The 21,925-nt window shown below is 35.0% G+C and overlaps 1 protein-coding gene across 1 annotated transcript; it reads left to right on the forward strand.

Annotated features, from left to right (window-relative positions):
- Nucleotides 1-12,834: 12,834 nt before the first annotated feature.
- On the forward strand, nt 12,835-14,077 carry LOC110865476. The gene has a single exon (XM_022114734.2). It carries the CDS (start codon nt 12,907-12,909, stop codon nt 13,816-13,818), a length of 912 nt encoding a protein of 303 aa, XP_021970426.1. The 5' UTR covers nt 12,835-12,906; the 3' UTR covers nt 13,819-14,077.
- The last annotated feature ends 7,848 nt before the right edge of the window (nt 14,078-21,925 follow it).

The following is a 21,925-nucleotide window of genomic DNA, read 5'->3' on the forward strand; positions in this document are numbered from 1 at the left end:
TATTGATAGTTTGTTGATGAAAGCTGAGGAGTTAAAGTGTCAGAAGTCTATTTTGATCAAGAAGGCTGATGTTGCATCAAAAGAGATGGAAAAGTTCTTTTTTGAAGACGGATATTTCTCTTATCAGACTGCCTTTATGGTGAATGTCGCAGCCTCTTCGAGTCAGGTAAATTCTGATACTCCTACTTCTAGCATATGTAGTAATTGTGCAGATCTTAAACATGAATGCTCTAAATTGAAACTTGAATCTGAAACGGTTCATGGTCACAACCAGAGTTTAGTTATTGAACTGTCAAAATGTAAAGAGGCAAACATGGCCTTGGCTCACAATGAAAAGGATTTCAAATCAGTCATTGAAACTTTAAAGATAAGTGTTTCCAAAATGTCTAAAACTGTTCTTGGCTAACAAATTGGTATTAATAACTACATTAATATTATTGAGGAAACAAAGAAGGAGCTAGCAACGTCTAAATGTGAGTATGAGGCAATCAAGCTCAAATTGGATAGTTATTCTAACTCCAGATATGTGCTTGATCACATCATTGAAGTTTAACAACTGAAAGGAAACGTGAAAGGCGTTGGGTATAAGTCGTGTCCACCTCCTTTGAGACACAACTATACCAAGATGCCCGATGAGGAGGAAATGCCTCGGTTTGAACCTAGTGTACCTCTTGATTATAAGGAAGTAACTACAGGATTAGGGTTCAAATCGGATAGTTCCTCAGAGGGCTCATTTGAAACAAAGGAAAATTCAACATCCACGGAACAAAGTGCTCCAAGTGTTGAGGACAATGAATCGTCGGATGATGAATCAGATGTGAGTGATCAGGATACATCTGTTAATGATAAGAAAGGAGTAGACATTCCTATTGAGAATCACATTCTATGTGATCCTCCTACTCTTGCTGTGCACTCTACTGTCAAGCAAGAGATGGATCCTATCACTGAGACAGTGTCTGCTGTTAAGAGTGATAACATGTTGTATACTTTGGTCGGGGATAGTAAAATATATTCAAACAAAAATTTTCCAATTAAAAATGTCAATCAATCTTTGATTGATAAAGTGTTTGAAGATACTACCTGTAAGTTTTTGGGAAAAGCCATCCCGAGAGTTTCCGTAACTCAGTGCGATCCTATTCTAAAAGCTGAAATTGGGAAACAATTTGGAAACCAACGATTCCCGACAAAGCAACAACCTATCCCTTTTAAAGGCAAACAGAAGGAACAACGAGCTTCAAAACCTAAGGTCTCACAACCAAAGGTAGAACCAAAAGGAGCTCGTTTCCAAAAGAAGGACATTAATGTCAAATTTGTAGCATCGAAGGGTACTGACAAGGTGGAAACTTTTGAAAATAAATCAAACACCGATTTTATTCAAAAGGTTAGAATTTTAAAATGTAATAATCAAAATAATTACACCCAACACACAAACGGGTGTGATGAAGGCACAAGTACCTCTGATTCTACAAGTTTAACATCGAGTCGTCAAGATGGATCTCCTAAGTTTGTTGAAAGGAGATCCTGTTTCAAATGTGGGGAGTTTGGACATATCATCAAAAATTGTACAAACTCGCCCAAAGCAAAATTTGTTGAGAGAGCCCCTCCTGAAAATGATCACCCTCAACGTTGTTCAGTTTCCCCAAAACAAGATAAACGAACTATTAAAGAATAGGAAACAAAACAACGACGTAAAAATATAAAGGTGATTGAAACGGCTTTGAAACCTGATGTAAAATCTGTTAAACGGGAACCAAGTTCATCTCAACCAATCAAACCAGAAATTTCAAAAACTGTTGATATTGCACAATCTGGTAAACGGAAAACTTGGAAACCTAAGACATGTGAGGTTTCAGAGGGAGGCTTACAATTTTAGAACCATCAAGAAATTGACATTACATTTCTTGATTCTCAGGGAAGACCCAAGACCACTAAGGCTTGGGTCCCCAACTCCAACTGATCCCTAAATGCATTGTGCATGGTGTTCCAGGAGGAACTATTAATAGTCATTGGATTGTTGATAGTGGAGCATCTAGGCACATGACAGGCGACTTACGACTTCTGTATGATGTGAAAAACATTAGAGGAGGTTATGTCGCGTTTGCTGGATACAAGGGCAGATACATCACTAGAGAAGGTATGATCTCCAATGGTGTTGTGTGTTTCGATAAGATCAATTATGTTCGACAAATTGATCACAATCTTCTGAGTGTTTCGCAAATCTGTGATAAGAAGTTCACCGTGCATTTTGATGATGCCGGTTGTTATGTGCTGAAGCCTGGATTTAAAATTCCAAAAGAATGGATTCTCTTGAAGGCTCCAAGGATTAATGATCTTTATATTCTTGATATGAGCCAAGTGATTACAACTACTGCACAAGTTACTTGTTTTGTCTCAAAAGCCACAGAGAATGAGTCAATATCTTGGCACAGACGAATGGGGCACATTCACTTGAGAAAAATGAACCATTTAGTGAAAAACAATCTTGTGAATGGTGTGCCTGTCAAAAATTTCCATCTACAAGATATCTGTGTTTCGTGTCAAAAGGGAAAGCAAACGAAGAAACCCCACCCGATCAAGAAAGTCAGCACTGTCAGTATGCCTCTTGAACGTCTTCATATGGACCTCTTTGGACCTATGAAACACAAGACAAACTTTGGGGATGCTTATTGTCTGGTAGTTACTGATGACTATTCCAGATTTTCTTGGGTATCGTTTATGGCACACAAGAGTTAAACTCCCGAAATCCTCAAGAATCTTCTTACTCTTCTTGAAAATCTGTAGACTTTGAAAGTGAAGAGGATCCGAAGCGACAATGGCACCGAGTTCAAAAACCAAATAATGGATAAGTTCTGTACTTCAAAGGGTATTCTTCATGAGTACAGCTCTCGTTACACTCCTCAACAAAATGGTGTTGCGGAGAGGAAGAATCGGACGATAATAGAGACTGCGAGAACGATGTTGGTAGAGTCGGAGCTTCCCGTTCAGTTCTAGGGGGAGGCTGTGGCTACTGCATGCTACACATTAAACAGAGTTCTTACAGTCAAAAGGCATGACGAAACTTGTTTCGAACTATTGCACAAAAGGAAACCGGACGTTTCTCACTTAGAACCTTTTGGAGGCCCATGTACTATGATTGATCCAGACGGTAAATTTGGCGGGAAGGCTATCGAGGGATTCTTCCTTAGATATGCTACTCTGAATTTTCGAGTGTGGAATTTGACAACCAAAAGATTGAGTTATGGGGTGAAGTAAGGGTTTAAAGATATACTAACTCTGTAAGAGCTCCGGGTGATCCTTGGATGTTCGATTATGATGGACTATTCGACTCCTTTAATCTGTCAACCTTTGATGAAGCATCTGCAGCTGCTCAAATGTTATTAGAAAGTGATAATGCAGTTGACTCGTCTTTGGTTCGACCAATTGTTGTTAACCCTCAAGCTTCTACTTCGGTTAACAATATTGCCTCAAAAAGAGGAAGTTAAAGGTGCCGCTGATTACAATGTTTCGTCGGAAGATGATGTAAATGATACGACTGAAGGCCCTTTGGCTCCAGCAATTCCTGTTCAAGGTACTTCTGAAGCAACATCTCATGTGTAGAATGAAGACACTGCTGAAGGAAATGCTTCCACATCTACGTCTATGCTAGGCGTGGATTTGGTTGTTGATCTTAATCTTAACAATTTGGGTATTGATACTCGCGTTCCTGATAATCCTGAAACAAGAATTCATGATGCTCACCCGCAGCAGAACATTATAGGAGATGTCCAAACTGGAGTGCAGACGCATAATCAGCTGAGAAACAACCAGAATCTTGGTTTGTATTCAGCTATCAGAGAATCGGGACAACAAAATGATTGGTCCTTCGCGTGTTATGTTTCACAAGAAGAACCAAAATCTTGGAAAGAAGCCTTAAAGGAAAATTCTTGGGTGGAAGCGATGCAGGAAGAACTTCAGCAATTCCAGAAACTGGGTGTCTGGAGACTTGTTGAAAAACCCAACGATTACAAGAAAATTGGTACTCGTTGGGTATATAAATGCAAAAAGGATGATCGTGGAGTGGTTATTTGCAACAAGGCGAGATTAGTTATTCAAGGATTTCGACAAATTGAAGGAATTGATTACAACGAGGTTTATGCACCTGTTGCACGTCTAGAGGCTATTCGGATCTTTCTAGCTTATGCTTCTTTCAAAGGATTCAAAGTCTATCAGATGGACGTCAAAAGTGCATTCCTTCATGGTATCGTTGAAGAAGAGGTGTATGTCGAACAACCTCCTGGTTTTGAAGATCCTATCTATCCCGATCGAGTTTGGTTGCTCAATAAAGCTCTCTATGGTTTACATCAAGCACCGAGGGCTTGGTACGCAACCTTATCTACTTATCTGCTGGAAAATGGTTTTTGACGAGGTCTTATCGACTGTACTCTTTTCATCAAGGAAACAGATAGAGATCTTCTGCTGGTACAGGTATACGTTGATGATATCATTTTTGGTTCAACTAACGATGATTGTGCAGGCAATTCGAGCGTGTTATGCAACACAAATTCGAAATGAGCGTAATGGGGGAGATGAATTTCTTTTTGGGCCTACAAGTTCAACAAACTAAGTCTGGGATATTCATCCATCAGACTAAGTATGTTGGTGACATCTTGAGCCGGTTCTAGATGTCAGAAGCGACGCCCATTGGTACCCCACTTCCGACTAATCACGGGATTACTCCGGACTTGAAGGGTGAAAGTGTCAACTCTTCTTATTATCGCGCTATGATCGGATCTTTAATGTATCTCACTGCCTCGAGGCCTGATATAATGTATCCAACGTGCCTGTTCGCAAGATATCAAGCCAACCCGAAGGCATCTCATCTGGCCGCTATTAAAATGATTTTTCGCTATTTGAAGGGTTGCCCGGACACCGGTCTTTGGTACCCTAGGGATGATAGCTTTGACTTGGTTGCATTCAGTGATTCTGATGTTGGTGGCTGTAAAATCGATGGCAAATCAACAACTCCTGGTTGTCAGTTCTTAGGAAATAGCCTAGTCACATGGCAATGCAAGAAGCAAACTTGTGTAGCTACATCAACTTGTGAGGCTGAATACATTGCTGCCTCAAGCTGTTGCTCTCAAGTTCTGTGGATTCAACAACAAATGCGCGACTACGGTTTTGAATTCCTATCTACTTCTATTTTTGTTGATAATAATGCTGCTTTACAGATTACTAGAAATCCTGTGCAACACTCCAAGACCAAACATATCGAAATTAAGTATCACTTCATACGTGATTATTTTGAAAAAAGACTTATCGATGTTGTTAAGGTCCACACTGATGAACAACGTGCAGACCTTTTTACAAAAGCTTTTGACAAATCTCGTTTTGACTATCTTTTGTTGGTTAATGGCATTAAGGTGAAACAAGAGTAAAACTTCTTTCGGCAGATCCGTTTTCGTAAATATTTTCTTTAAAAACTCAAAAATACAAAAAGATTTTCAGTTTGTTTATCTTTTCGCATTTTAGGGGGAGAAATTTCAGAAAATACAAAAACATGTGAAAAATTCAAAAATCCAAAAATATGTCTTTACTTTCTGTTTTTAAGTTTGAAAAATTTGAAAAATTCAAAAACAATAGAAAATCAAAAATGAGTTTCTTGGATAAAAGAAGAGAAAGTGATGATAAACACTGGTGTGGTCTGTCAATATGGTCAAAAACAAAAAGAAAAATTGAAAAATGATAAGTAGCTTTACTAACGATGTATCGATAGGCTCACAATCAGACTAAAATGTGCAGGATGATATAAACCTAACAGACTTCAAGTCAGGAACCATTCATTGGCATATGGTCTTAGTACCGAAATTTCATTTGAGAGATTACCGAGGTTCAGAGATATGCGGTCTTTATGCTGTCTTATCATCCGGGTATCATGGTTGTATCTTTTACCAAAAAATAACGGAGACGAAGTCTAGATCTTCCATGATACTATACATACGTGTACATATTGCATACGACCTCAATAAGTGATCAACAATCACATGTCCAAACAAAATAAGTGATAATATTACAGATTCTTTGCGGGAGTCAAGTTCTTCTCTTTGCTGTACGTTAGTACTGACCTGTTCACGGACTTGCTCATATGCCCTCATGCATCTGGAAACCAAGTTCCTCATCAATAAGTGATTCTATCACATAGGGCTTGTTTTCAATAAAAAATAAGTGAGTCACATCTTTTATACGGTCAAACGGATGATAAGCGGTATACTCACCGGTAAGATGAACTCTCGTGCATACCTTGATACGGGAATGTGTCGTGAGTGGATGAACACCGACAAGTAAATATAATTCAACCGTAAATCATATCTCCTAATTATGATTACATCTGATAAGTTGAGCTTATGTGGATAACAATACCGATAATTGTGGTAGGATACTTATCTAAAGCCTTAAACAGAAATCATAAACAGTTTTGATAAAGACTATAAGCTGGTAATGATTCTCTTACCTTGAAACTCGCAAAAAGTTTACTTCTGTATAGTGTCTTTATGCTTTTTATTGCTTTTAGTTAATTTACCGCATTTTTAAATTTTGTCTTAGTTTAAGTTGTAAAGTTCATTTTTGATTAGCCGAAGTTAAAACTCGAAGTTTCCTACTGAAAAGCCTGAAACCGACGTGTTGGTGTTTTCACTACTTCATAAAATGTCCTTTTGCATTTGATAAATCTAACACAAGGCAAAATCATGTTTCAAAATGTTTCAAATTCAAAATATTTGCGTTTTTGTGTTGACTGCTCAATGAAGACTCAATAAGGTCTTTGACGAACTTCCTTGGTCGGCGGACATTCAATCTTCGTCGAAGATCAAATGTGGGCTAATTCACTTTGGCCCAAATTCAATCTTCGTCGAGATCAGAGATGGGCTAATTCACCTTGGCCCAACTTCAAACTTCACCGAGCCCATGTGAAACCTCGTCGTTATTGAACCTTCGTCGTGGGTCCGTTTATAAAAAAATTCACCCTCTGCATTATTGGCATCACTTCACATTTCTCAAAAATCTCTTCTCCCAACACTGCAAACCATCATCACCTTCATTGAATCCCCTCACTAACTCAAACCTGTTGATCCATTTGTTGTTATTTTGACGATCCAAGGTAAAACCACGTATCTAAAGCATGATTGAGACTATGTTTAACCCTCTGTTCTTGTTATATGATTGTGAAACCCTCAAATCTCATTGATCTTGATCATTTCTCACATTTATCAGTTTTGTTTCACATTTTAACATTGAATCTTGTTTAATATATGAATATCTCTAATAATCATGTGTTGGTAGCTATATGCTTCTGGGTTTTTGTCACGGGGTATCAAAACAGGGGTTTGGTTTTTGGTTATTATGAAGGTTTGTTTGTGATGATTTGGTTGTCTCTTCTTATTAAGACTGGGTATTTGGTTTTTGATGATGATCTAAGATTGTTTTTGTGATGTGGTTTGTTTAAAATGTTTGAAATATATATATTCGATTAAAACAGGGGTTCTTGAGTCTTTACTGTTATGTTAAAATATGGTTGTTGTTGTTGTTGTTATGTTTTTCATGAAAGTTTTAGTTAAAACTCTGTGCTTTGGGTTCTCATTTTGGTCACTTGACTATGTTTCTGTCTTTGGTCACTTTGATGTTGAATCAACTGTGATTCAACTCAGTTCGACGAAGAATCGTTGTGACGAAATTCTCAAAAATTTATGTTTTGAACGACGAACTTAATATGGTCAAAGAAGAAACAGTTTTTGTTGACTAAAGTTGATTTTTATTAACCATTGATTCTTCGTCAAGCTAAGGCGACGAAGATTCAGTCTTCGCCGTTTATCAAAGTTTTACCCTTTTAACTATGTGTATATATATACAGATTCCTGGTTGAATATGTATACATATATGCATCATGAAAGTGCTATATCATTTGGTGTTACTGGATGTTTATCGTGTACAGAATGGCTCTGAAGATGTTCATCTTGTACATAATGGCTCCGGAAAGTAAAAAAAAATGGGGAATTTGGCGATTATGAGCGTGAGAACACTTGACAACCTCCTGGATGATGGTGTGGTGCACATAAGGAAGTGACTGATCAGAACGATCAATTGCTAAAAGATCAAAAGACTGGTGCATATGATGAATATAACCCTAGTGGCAGATATGTAATTAGCGAGCCTTGGAATTTCAAGGAAAATCGAAATGCTACACTAAAGGAGGTTATCAGCTACATTCTGAAATGCACCAGTCAGTAAAGATCCACCACTTGAAAGAATGTCCCACTCACTCCTTGAGTTTTCATCATGAAGAAATTCGAAAACTCGGGTGTTGGTGGAATTGGAAACCAAAACGATGTAGCAGCACTTAGCACGCCGGAAGCACAAGGTCGATGAAACACTGAAGACTCAAAGATCGAAGACCAAGTAACAGACAAGGGGGAGTTTGTTGGTGCATTTATGTGTCTGTAACTTTGTCTTGTTTACGTTGTATGTTATTTAGTCTTTTGTTATCGAGTCTGTAAGTTCCGTCAAGTCTACCTAGTCGGATATCCTTCTATCCTACTAGGTATGACGTTTTGTCTCTGTAATTGTAAGGTATGTTAAACACATGCTTGTGTGCATAGTGTTTAACTATAGTTAGTCGTTTCTTATGTCTTCTGTTAACTTAGTTATAGTCTGTCCTTGTTTAGTGTTTGACGAAGGTTCTATCATCATCGAACCCATGCTTGGCGAACCTTCTATCTTCGTCTGTGTTTGTGTGTGACGAAGGTTCTATCTTCGTCACACATTAACCTTCGTCAATCAAGGTTCGTCTGAGGACAATATATATAGCTTGGTGTGTTTAACAGTTAAGGTATGAGAGCATAGAGAGACTATTGAGAGTTTATCGCTCAAGCATTGTGTGTATATGTTTGATGTTGTTCTTGTCATTTTAATCTAAAGTGAATCTTTGGTTATCTGTTGTGTTGCTTGCATTACTTTGCTTGGTTTGCACCGTCACGTGGATTCCGCACTCGTGACCGTGTTCGTGATAAACGGGGATTAGGTTTCGTAATAGATCCTCTGAGAAAAACGGACCTACAGTTATAACAATATACAAGATATTTGGATTCCATTCCTGGGTGTGATAAAGAAAACCTTCGTATATGGAGAAAAAAATCTTTGGTTGAGTCTAAAGGATTCTTAATCGTTTGGTCGCATAATAAAGCTTGATTAAAGTCATTAACGTGGAGTCTTTTTATGTGAGTGAGTTTACAAAACTCATCTAGTGATAATATATATGAGTGAGTTTACAAAACTCATCTAGCGATAATATATAAAGTTAACTAGGTTAGTTACACGTGTGATACACGAGCTAAGATAATATGTTATGTAAATTGATGTTTTAAATAAAACTACATGAAATATTGATTACAAAAATACAAAATTGTAATTAGAAATAATACAAAGTAAAATCATATTTATTATTATTTGATTTGAACGTGGCATTAAACATATTTAATGGTGAGCTTGTAAAAATGCATGTATTCATATTTAAATGACCATGAGAAAAAGAACACATATGTAACATTAGTATTTTATATAGCGGAAGTGAGTTAAGCTGAAACAGAAACCGAAAGGATCGTCTTTATTCATTCAAGATTTTCAACTTCTCATCGACCTCTTTTTTCCTTTTTTTCTTTGTCATTTTTAGGGGGTTGCAAAGTAAAAAATAGTATTATAGTAACACTCAGAACTCATTCTGATCCATAAAAAAGAAGCAAAAGAACAACTTTTTGTGATATAAACCCTACTATAACAATAGTATTATGTTACCTTTCTTTCATATTTGGATCGAGTAGTTTTGGTCCCGGAAAGAACCCTACAAAACGAAAACGCAAAATGTAAGCTTTCAGCATTGATAAACGGTTGTCAAAGTTTATCTTACCAAGTGCACAAAGCCTCTTGAGAGTTACAATATCACCATATTCGGATCCAAGAAGGAACAACGGTGCCACCTGAAAGCATCCACCATATTTTATAGCAATGAATTGTGTAAAATCTAACTGAGATGAAAAGCTGTGATATGGATTTACTCTATGGTTCTTTTCTTGTATTTGTTGACGGTTCCCATAGTTTGTAACTAATTCAGATAAGTCTATTCACTATACACAATTAACATAAAATATATATCCAAAATACTCTCTTTACACTATATAAGTCCCTCAATGCATCGATGACTATAAGGTAAGTCTCTAATATTGTACAAACCATCCCAAAGCCACACACATAATTAATGAATTCATGCATATGTGGATATGTATCTACATGCATAATAAGTATTTCTAATGCTTGAGAAGAAGCTGACCTTTGTAAAGTCACAGGTCCGGCAAACCCGGTTGAGTGCCCAAAGAAGATTTGCAAAATATTAATTTTCTAACATCCATATTGCTAAATATTTAGTTCCATAAGAGGATTTTACCATTCCTCTTGTATGTTATTGTTTATGCCCATCACAGATGTAGAACTGCACAAGTGGACCTGGCCGGGTCAATTACTTAGTAAAAAAATAAGTTTGTAATTTATGAGAGATGGCAAAATAATTAAAGCTGAATAAATGTTCACCAAACTCAGCCACCGAACAAAGTAATGAAACGATTTATATATATATATATATATATATATATATATATATATATATATATATATATATATATATATATATATATATATATATATATATATATATATTGTTGACGACGGTTGATGAATAGTAACTTAATTTTTATATTAATGTATAGTTTTTTATTATTTATTATTTAAAATATTATAATAGTTTATTATTATATTTACTTTTAATAACATATTTTATTTTTTTTTCTTTTTTTAAATATAAATTTCCTTTGCCATTTTTAATAATTTTTTTTCGTTTTTTAAACATATATTAATTTATCGATTAATTTGACACTTTTCTAATAATCTACGTTATAATTTTTTTAAAGACTTATGTACGTAGTTGTGCTTAATTTTTTCCCTGACATTTTGTTATAAGTTTTTTTTTTTTTTTTTTTTTAAAAATGAAGTTATACTCAAAATAAAGTATTTATTTGGTATCATAAAACGGTACGATAATAAACTAAATCGTTCTAATGGTTTTGCTTTCTAAACAACATGCTTTATTTTCAAATCACGTTTGTTTTACATTATCTTTACTCGGTTTCGCCGCAACGCGCGTCGTAAAAAAAAACTAGTGATTAATTGTAGAGGAAAATACGAAAATGATTGGGAAATTTCAAAAGAACGTGTTGCAGGTCATGGATTTAGGATAGATTAACATAAAATATATCCAAAAATACTGTTTTTATACAGAACCTTTCATTTACCTGATGAAATTGAATGTTGAGAAAAAAAAAAACATTAAGAACCAAAGTTTTGCTACACTAAAACAATTTCTTTTTGACCTCTACAGGCAACAAAAAATCAACTATGTGATTTGATTAATCAATTAACATGCAACCCAACAATTTAAGCTACCAACATTTGATTACATAAATTACAATCATAATGGATTTCTGATTCGTGTAACCGTGTAAGTCCAAACATTTCATCAATTGAATCGATCAAGTTAGAAAATGTTTGAAATCAATCTATTACTTGGAAAAACAAACAACACGCATATACGAATACAAATAGATATACGGTGTAGGTACCTCTATTGTCTCACCTAGGCGCACTTGAACTCAAAATCTGTTATCTTAAAGTTGTAAATTTAAAGTTGTAAATTCAAGATCTGGTTCGATTAAAAGCGTAAATATGAAGCTTGATCAATACGTGGAATCTTACGCATCTTGAACAAATACTGGATCCCGCGTGTACCCGGTGAGGGTTTTTTTTTTTTTTATATATATATATATTCTAAAACAAAGACACGTGGAACATGAGTAAGGATCAATTGGCAGGTGTAAATCTTGTTTAAATAATGAAAGGTGAATGATGATATTTGTCAATAGGGTAGACTTATGTATAAATGACAGAGAAGCAAAATTAGCTTTGGTATATTAGAATAGATAGATTGAGAAATAAGATTTTAAAAGTAAAGATTTAGAACCAAAAGATTTTAAATGACACACTCTAGATTCTTCTTCTTCTTATTATTTTTATTTTTTGTAGTTTTACTCAATTCATTGTATTTGTATTTCATATTTTATGAGGTTGGGATTTTTCTAGTACACAACAAATTTGGGAGTGAAGCCTTATATAATTTAACTTTTTCAGGAAAATAAAAAACATTTATCCATGTCAGTCAACCTGATACAATGCCAAAAACAGATTATAGAACATCTTGTGTGGCATGTGATAGCCTGGAGATATCATTCAGTCCCGATTAAAAGACAAAATTATATGTAGTTATGTTATCCTAATGGGCTACAAGCCTACAACCTCCACAACTCCTGTTTGTTTTTTTTTTATAACACAATTTTGAATTATTGACCAACTTTTATAGTATTTTCACCATTTTGTTTAAAATATTAAAATTATTTAATAAATATCATATATTATTTGCAAATTAATCAGTATACGAATTACCACCTAATCAAAACTTAAAAAATTGAGGGGGCTTAAAAATTGGAGCCCAAACCACATCTTATATTATTGTTTAAATTTCTTTTTGATTAAAATGAAATTTTGTAATTACAGAATTACCACTACCTAACACTAGACATCAAAGATTATCAACCATGAATTTATTACTCATTAAGGATCGTTGTGGCCGAACACATGGCCACGTAATTTAAAAAGCTTTTTGGCTGGTGATCTGGTCAAATTTTGTCCATTCAAATACGGATATATGCTCGCACCACGACATTCTTCAAACGTACCAACACACCAAAAGTAACACTGATCTATCTTTATGCCCCAAGTATGAACCCCTACGCCCTTCATCAATCTCTACTAGATACCACCACCGTCACCGCGGCCACCACCGCAAAAGTTCACGCGCTAACATGGCCGCCAAAAGCGCATCCTAACACTTTACACAACGTTCCCGACATCATTTTCCGTGTGATATTGATCACTCTCTTTGCAACAGTTGCAATATGGGCAAACCATGAAGCGTCAAAGGGGTTTGCAATCGAGATAGTTAACGAAGCGGGCAAATACTCATTGCCAGGAAAGCGCTTTTCGCTCTTTTACGAATCAAATGATCAAGCGACACGAATACTTCTCAACACAAGTAGTTTTGTAGAAAACCTACTTTACCCTAATGATCAAGATCAGTTGATGCATACAAAGAAACAAATCAATAGTGTAACTCTTGCACTTGCCCGAGTAAACTTCTCTACGCTCGTATCCGTCTATTCGCCAAAACCGCATGAATATACAATCATGTTGAGTCCATCACTAATGGAAACTTCACACAACAATGAAGCCTTTGTGTTGGCTGTCCTACAAGGGATGGCTAGGGTTTGGCTTTGGGACGGCAAAGGGGCTGCTCCGCAGGCCGTTTTAAACGGCCTGGTGGAGTATATAACCACCTTGGCTGGCTTCCGTGTCTCAGACACGGAAGCCTGGAACTCTGGGGATGATGAATTGTGTTGGAAACATGAGGACCCAAGAAAGGTGGCAGGGTTTTTAAGTTATCATGACCGAAGACAACAACTAGGTGACGGTGGTGATAACGGTGGTGGGGAGGTGGTCCGGCGGTTGAACAAAGGGATGAGAAACGGTTGGCATGATTGGATGATGGATGATGCATTAGGCATGGCAGGCCATCATGCATGTGCATCTTACGGCATATTAACTAGGCATCACCATCCATCCAGCTCAATTTGAATTCTTTTTTTGGGCCTTTAATTTAATTAGTAAATTTGGGTGTAGAAATTATTATGATGGGATCTTTTTGATCATTGAATTACTGTAGTTTCTTCATTCTTGCTCCATTATTGTTTAAGGGCCCATTGGTTAACTTTGTTTAATTACAGGTGAAACTTAGTTATTTATTCATTGAGAAAATTGTCTCCGTTATCAAACATGTACTCGAGTATGTTATCTTGATTTAATGCTTAATAATTCAAGAAAAGGTATTATCATATGATAAAGTTTGGTTTAATAATTCAAATTCTCCTAGGTTATTTTTTAGTACTTTTTATTAATGTTAAAGTTATAACTACCAAGAAATTATGGAAATAGAATTAGAACATTTAAATAAAATTTCTTATATATAAATTTGTTTAAAATGTTTTTAAAGGTTGATTTACATTTGAATAAACTAGAGAAATACGAATAATTTGAAGTTGCATAAATATAAAGGAGACTAAATGAAATATAAAATTTAAATATAAATCCAACTACTGTTACTTCATAGCCTAATCTGAACTAACATGATGTGAATGAGGGACAACTAATTTAATTACTAAAGTTATGTCAATATTGATGTATACAGTTTTATTTATTTTTTAACAGCAAATTTCGGTCACTGATGGACACTAGAGTTTCATTGTGTCATCAGCGGAATCACTCGATCATATCCATTTTCACTAGGCAATAATGCCTATACATCAATTCAGACGGAAGCCCAATAGATATGGAAAAACCCCGTTGTGGGAATCGAAACCAGGACCTAATGGTTCCTAAGCCGTATCCCACCCCAAGATACCACTAAGCTATAATGTCATGGGTAAAAAAATTGGACATTTCTTGATTTATGTGTGTCATCCTTGGCATACAGTTTTATTTAACTTTGATTATTTGAAACAACGAAAATAAATACATGTATCGATGCCGATGTTATTTGGTTGAAAATATACTAGTACAACACTGTATATAATAACCAAATAAAGACAGGGAGAAATTATAATGTTATCTAAACAACTTGATTCAAACCGGTGTCATTTACGAGATTACTATGTCTTCTCATAGTATATTGGGTTGCAAGAACGGACAGACTAAATTGTTGACGCTTGTGATTGAATGAACAAACTACTCATGTCATTAGTAACAAAGGAGTGGTAGTAGCCCAGCTGTCGTCAACGATGCCATTAGTAGCATTTGTGACATTGCAACACTTTATCAAAGTGCCACATTGCGCGCATTAGAGGTGCACAAATCGGGTTGTAACGCTAAACTGATTTGGGTTGAAACCAGTTCGAGTTGAGAGTGAACTTTAACAAACCAGGTTGTGCCACCGGGACAGGTTCAAACTATTTTAGGATTATGGATAATCGAACCCTTCATAACTAAGTAGGCTTAGGTTGGACCTGGTCGCATTTAATTGCGGTTGGAGGATTTCTTAATCATCATTTTCAATCGAGGGTGAATGACGAATCCTCTTGAATAACAAACTTTTTCATTTGATCCTGAACAGTATTTTTGTCGAAATTCCAATTATATCTGTCGTGTGCCATTGATGTTTGACCTTTAGCCGGAGTACTTTTGAACGCCTTGCAATATTTCGCTAAATGATATCTTAAAGTAGAGTTTGATCTTTTTTAAAAATTGTACCGCATTTCTTGCATGAAACTCGGTTTGCATCGTTTAACATTTCATATGAATTCAGATGTGCCTAAATTTCGGTGTGCCTTGTTGTTTGTAAAATATTCACGATGGCAACTTCGCTTAAGAAACCGATATTGATGGATGATTGCTCATTTTCGGTTTCCATAACGTTTTGAGAGCTAATTTTCGTTTACGAGAACGTCTTTTTCTTTTTTGATTGTTGTGATTTAATCAACACCTTCAATACATATTGATACTAACTTGTGGGGGAAAAAGGTCGGAAAATACACTTGAAATGGTCAAATAGTTGTTATGTAACGCTAGTTTTTCATACTGGATATACTGGATGGGGTTGTGGTATCAATTCAAACCGACGGGTAAAACCGTGTTCTGGTGATGGGTTACAAACCGGCGGGCTGAAACCGAAGCTACGGTTTCATGTTCTATTTCACTCTCCGATGGGAGTTCTTTTCACTCTTCGGTTGAATGCTAAGTCCTTTAGACCTAAACCGAAACTTGCGGGTTGAAACGGGCCCTAACTAGGTTGGGGTCCCCACTAATGTTATTATATGAACAATATACAGAAGTGCTTATCCTTATAAACTACTCCAAGTTTTGTCCTCTCACATATGTGAGACATGTGCCATCTATTTTCCTCCCAATTTTGCACAACTTTGGTTGTTATAGCTAGACAACTTTACGCATTGATATTTCATCTATTTTAATACGATTTTAAAGATGGTTTATTTCATTGAGAAGCTCCCACATAGTAAAGAACAAACACATATATAATCATTTATATAACACGTAGATAAGTACAATTCTTTCGTTCCAAAGTTAGTGACAAACCATTTTTCACTATTTTTTCCAATAGTTCCATGTTGGTAATTTTTTCCTTCAAGTTTTTTTACCAACAATTTATCATTGTTTGTTTAAATTTACATTTACCCATAAATTTACGTGAATATTGTTTATTTAAATTTACATTTACGCACAAATTTATGTGAATATGAACGTAATAGATTACCACATAACAATTTATAAGAGATTATTGATGTGCGTGCATTAGTAGTGATTTTTAGGTAATACTTTGAACACATTATCAAGGGTTTAGATTTATGAAAAAAATGATTTTTACTTACACGTAACACACACAACATGCAAGTATACTTATCGTGATGTAGTAAAGTTTAGGTTGTTGGTTCAGTTCTGTTTATACATGAAGGAAAACATGAAAACATACCTTTGATTGCATCGGTACAAGCCAACAGAGAATCCAGATGTAGATGCAGCAATAGTGTTTGACATAGTTGTCAGTTTGGTCTGGTTCCTCCTTAGGGTGCAATCTAATGATGGTGGCTAAGAAAACCGAAAAGGGTATCGGCCGTAGGAGAGGGAGGTCGAACATTATGATGTTATGGCTAATAGGGTGTCTGATTGTGTAACTGTCTAACCCCTTAACCTCCATATAATTCTCCTTATATAAGCACCCAGGAGGAAACCCTAATTAGTTAATAAGGGTAATTGGGCCCATCAACAATTACCAACTAATTATTTAATAGGATTGTTATATATTTTGATCCATATAATGTAAATGATTATAATGGCTACCAGATTAAATATAAAATAAATATATTTAATCTTACATTCTCCCACTTAGCCGAGTAATCATTTACTATGAGTATTAGATAAGCCTGATCAGGAGTTAACACTCATTTTAGCCTTAAACAAGTACTATAGCAGAAAAATACAGCCGTTGAATCATTATGCGACTCAGGACCCCCATTAATCATACTATAGCCTTAATTTAAAACCTAATCGTTATGATCAAAATACGCGTAAGCCCTTTGTTTGATTTGTAACTATATTTGTCTATATGCCATTATGCTAGCTTGACATATTCTTAGAGACATACAAAATCAAACTGATGAGGAAAATTAACTAATACTTAGTCATTCATAGTACGATATGCAATTGCGCACGACTATTAATTAATACCCGTCTATGAGCTCTCTTAATAAGACTTATGGGTAATAGCCCTTCAGTTATAGGATCCTTAAGCATATCATGAATGTATTCGATACAAAACTTAGTTTCCTCAATTCGTTCATAAACGAATAATTAATTGCGTATCGAAACTTAATGCAGCACCTCTTGAACTGTTACTGTTCAAGGAGTTATGGTAGCTGACTTTATCACACTAATTCTTCAAAACATTAATTATATGGAGTTAATAAACTTATGAGTCCACTGATAAATTTCCAACAACATTTAGTGACTATATTATGTCGTTATAACTTAGGTTGTTAATATCAGTGCATTATGACTCCTCCATGAAATAGGTTTTGTCTGCTGACATAAAGATATACCCGAAATTACATTTTAATAATCTTTGAATATCACAAAGTTAGAGTAATAAACCGGTTTTAATTCTCACTTCTTCTTTAAATTGTAGTCTCTCGTTTCTTTTAAAGATATTGTAATACTCCATTAGATGCTACACATTAATCTAGACATATCTAGTGTGTTGCAATGTGAGTAATATCTAAACGAGTATAGACTTAAACTTACATAAGGCTTCCAATTAATGAAGCGTAAGGAAATAATATCATTTATCCTATTATCCTCTAAAGGAGAGCAGTATTTTGTTACATATGTAAGGACCCATTTAACGTTAAACTTATAGAACGAAACTATTGTCCCATTGGGTCTATCTCGGTACGTTATGATATCTATTACATAAGAGACATCTCTGAGATCTATTATATCAAAGTTTGTGTTAACAATGCTTTGACTTATGTAACATATGCTTGTCAAATGTCATCTATATAGACAAGTTTATTTTAGTTGCTCCCACTCATCTTGAGGTAGGTACATTAATCCACTTGATTCTTGATGAAAATAATTACGTTAGCTTTTCATCACATTATGATGTTTGCATTAACCCATACATGGATATTATTGGCTTACAAATAAAGTGTTCTTTAACCTTCAGTTTGAAACTTTAGGTTGTTATCTAATGAACATGTAAATGTGTCAGCCATTTGTCATGGAAAACTATTTATAATGTTCATCTAATGTAGCTTTAAACTATTATAAGCTACTAGAACAGTGATGATCCTCAAAGAAATCTTTTGTTAGATATGTAATAAAGATTCTTTAATAATGTATCTCTTCCTGAGTACAACCTTTGACAACCAATCATGCCCCTTTGTGTCTTAACACTTATATTAGGATTTGATTTAGTTATGAACACTCTTAGGTAATTCAATCAAATCCCAAACGTTACACGAACACATAAAAAAAAACAGTTTTACTAGAAGACTGTTTTATTCCATTCAGATGATTGATTTTAAGAGATAGGATCATTAAACATTTCCAAAATCCATTTCAACTTCAATTAGGGAGGTTATGTAATCATCAAAGTTAGTAGGCTTTTAAACCTAGATGACCTCCTGAGTTGATTATTGGGTTCATTAGAAGTTTCAGTTTTATGGATTAGCTCTTGGTTAGGTTGCTATCATTTTCATTCTAAGTTTGTAAGGGTTGGTGCAGTATGGTGTACAAGAGGTGTAATCGGAGTTAAATTTTGATGACACTCTTCCCCCCGCCTCTTGTATTCCTTGCAAATCATGATAAGGACTTTGACTGCTCCCACCGACCTTAGAAATCTTTAGGAACTCAGCATGCGTAGGGTCAATATGTAATGACCAACAAATTCTAATAGAGAAACAAGTTAATGACGTTAGTCGTTGTGATTTCTCTTGTTGAGGATTATGTTAGTTTAGGTAAGAAATCTAAGTGTGCCCACAATTAAGCAACAATGAACCTTTTGTAAGGGTAGCATTAGATTTAAGGAGATAAGGTTTGATAGAACAGTGTCGTGATGGAGCGATGTCTTGTACAAGAGGTGTAAATTTAAAATTTTCACTCCCCCACCTCTTGCAACTATTGCAAGTTATTATTAAGACACTTAATGCTCCCACTGATCTTTAATATCTCTAGAATGCTACAAGAGAAGTTTCAATTAGCTACGTGATGTGGGAACCTATCACATATATGTTAGACTGTATTTGATTTCTTTAATGTCCAGATATCATAAGAAACTTTAGGGATATATCTAATAGAAATCTTATTAAGTATATATATGAATAGATTTCTTCTAAGACCGTGTGCCATATGCGACAAAATTTAGATACAAGTTGGATAGTCTTTTAAATGATAAATGAATTATGTCTGAATATTCCATTTGGAATAAGTTCCACGAATGTCAATGAATGACTTATGATGGACCCATGCTTATTCCTTAAGCCAAGTCGTATGTTAGGGCTTCAACGTCATGATTTAAAAAATCACTTAAAATGAGATTAGGTGAAAAATTCATCCTCATTAACCATGTCATGATTTCTCATGAATTTTGGTTCTAACGGATGAAATTTATAAGTCTCATTTTCCTTTTGTCAAATTCTCATTTGCATGATGACAAAAGTTGTGAAAAGTAAGGTATCATCTAGTTTCATCTTAGTAATTTTCTATCCAGATATTTAGAACAAATAAAATGAGAGTTTACGGTAAGTGTGACTTTATGTTGACTATGCAAACCTCACAATCTTCATATCTTTGCTTAATTATGATACTATATTCTGATTAATCAGAATATATAAGGTATCGAAAAGCGTTGTTTGAAGACTGCTTATTATGGCTCTTATAGCCTTAACATTTAATTTTTCACTAACTCTCGTGTTAGTTATTTGTCGAGTTCTGGTAAGGAAACGTATGGAACTAGAGTCAACTAATCATGTGTTAATTGGAATATTAAAATTATCAGACTTAAATATCATTAGTAAGTTACTATCTAATTAATTTATCCAACTGTTCTTTAGAATAATGGATAGTCTCGTTGCTTATGCCTAGTCTAATGACATAATTATGCAGTGAGATTTTTCCCTTGAAGAACCTTAACGTCGGGATTAGCACTTGTAATTTGTCTATGGACCTTAGAACAATCCTCTCTTAAGGTTTTAGTGGTTGTAAGGTGAATAACATCTTATTTTCCAGTTTCAAACATTTATTTCTTTGTACATATGTTGCTTATCAACACACTCATTATACTTTGGTACTTTTGAGTGTTATAGCTGATTTATAATGCATCAACTTGTACAAATGAAAACTTAGTATGTAATGTACTGGAAAATGTACTTATTTTCATGTGTAAGCCCTTAACTTTATGGGTCATGGTATTGTACATTATAATATATTCACATATACCACTTAACCTTATAATTTATAATTTTAAATGAAGACATGCACCTTAGGAGTTCTTGTGATTATTCCACAATTATAGATTAGTCTTAGGAAAACTTAATCTGGAATAACTTTAGTGATAGCAATGATGTTAGAGAGTTCTTGATTATCATAAGAGACATCATGTTCGATTTATCCTAATCATCATGCTCTACTTTTCTTCTGTAGTGCCTTATCAGAAGAGAGCAATAGGGTTATCGTGTCTTAAGAGATAATCAAGTATTTAATTTAAGAGCTAATTCTTATAGAAACTTTAAATAAAGCAAAACATTTTAGGCTTAGGAATTAGAGTGGATGAGATATAGATTTATAGAAGAAAATTATAGTGAGTAAAAATTATGGGTACTAAGAATAAGGCAGACAGAATGATCACAAAAATTAATTGAGGATCATTAATATAAGGATCATTATGTGAAGAGGTGGTGATATGTCTATTACTAACATCAAAATAATAGACTACTTAAAGTTCTACTTAAACGAAGACAAAACAGCTTTGGCCAGAAGTGTAATCATTTAAGCATGTGTGCAAAGTGGTTGTAACAAATCAGCGTTGGCCAGAAATTGAGACAATCACTTTAGTTATGCACTTGTTAAGTATGCCATCTATGAAGGAATTAAATCAGCTTTGGCCAGATATTAAGACATTCATGTTTATGATGCACACTTAACATGGCTTTCGTAATACTTGAACGATAAGTAGATGTATCAAGTCAGCTTTGGCCAGAAGTGATACATCAGAAGCTCATTCAAGTTAAGCCATTTTGGTTTTGTAAAACATTATTTGATCCTCATTAATTAACTAATTAATTACAAAAACCAATCATTTAATAGCAAACCACCCGTTAGCGCGGATCGAACTCCGCGGTGAGTTCGCTGGGGTTTGCAGGGGGACAGCGTGCCCCCGCACGGGGTTCGGGGCGGAGCCCCGAGCTAAATCATAGTTCACATTAAACAGCCTAAAATAATGAGGTTTCGAGTCAGGTTTCGACTGAGTTATGAGATCTCGAGTCAGTTATGAGGTCTCGAGTCGCAACCTTGTTGTCACGAGTCGGAACCATGGTCTCGACTACTATATCTTATGAGATCTCGAGTCATGATGAGGTCTCGAGTCGCAACCACGGTCTCGAGTCGCAACCTTATG

This window comes from Helianthus annuus, chromosome 1 (assembly GCF_002127325.2).
Source record: "Helianthus annuus cultivar XRQ/B chromosome 1, HanXRQr2.0-SUNRISE, whole genome shotgun sequence".
Classification (NCBI taxonomy): domain Eukaryota; kingdom Viridiplantae; phylum Streptophyta; class Magnoliopsida; order Asterales; family Asteraceae; genus Helianthus; species Helianthus annuus.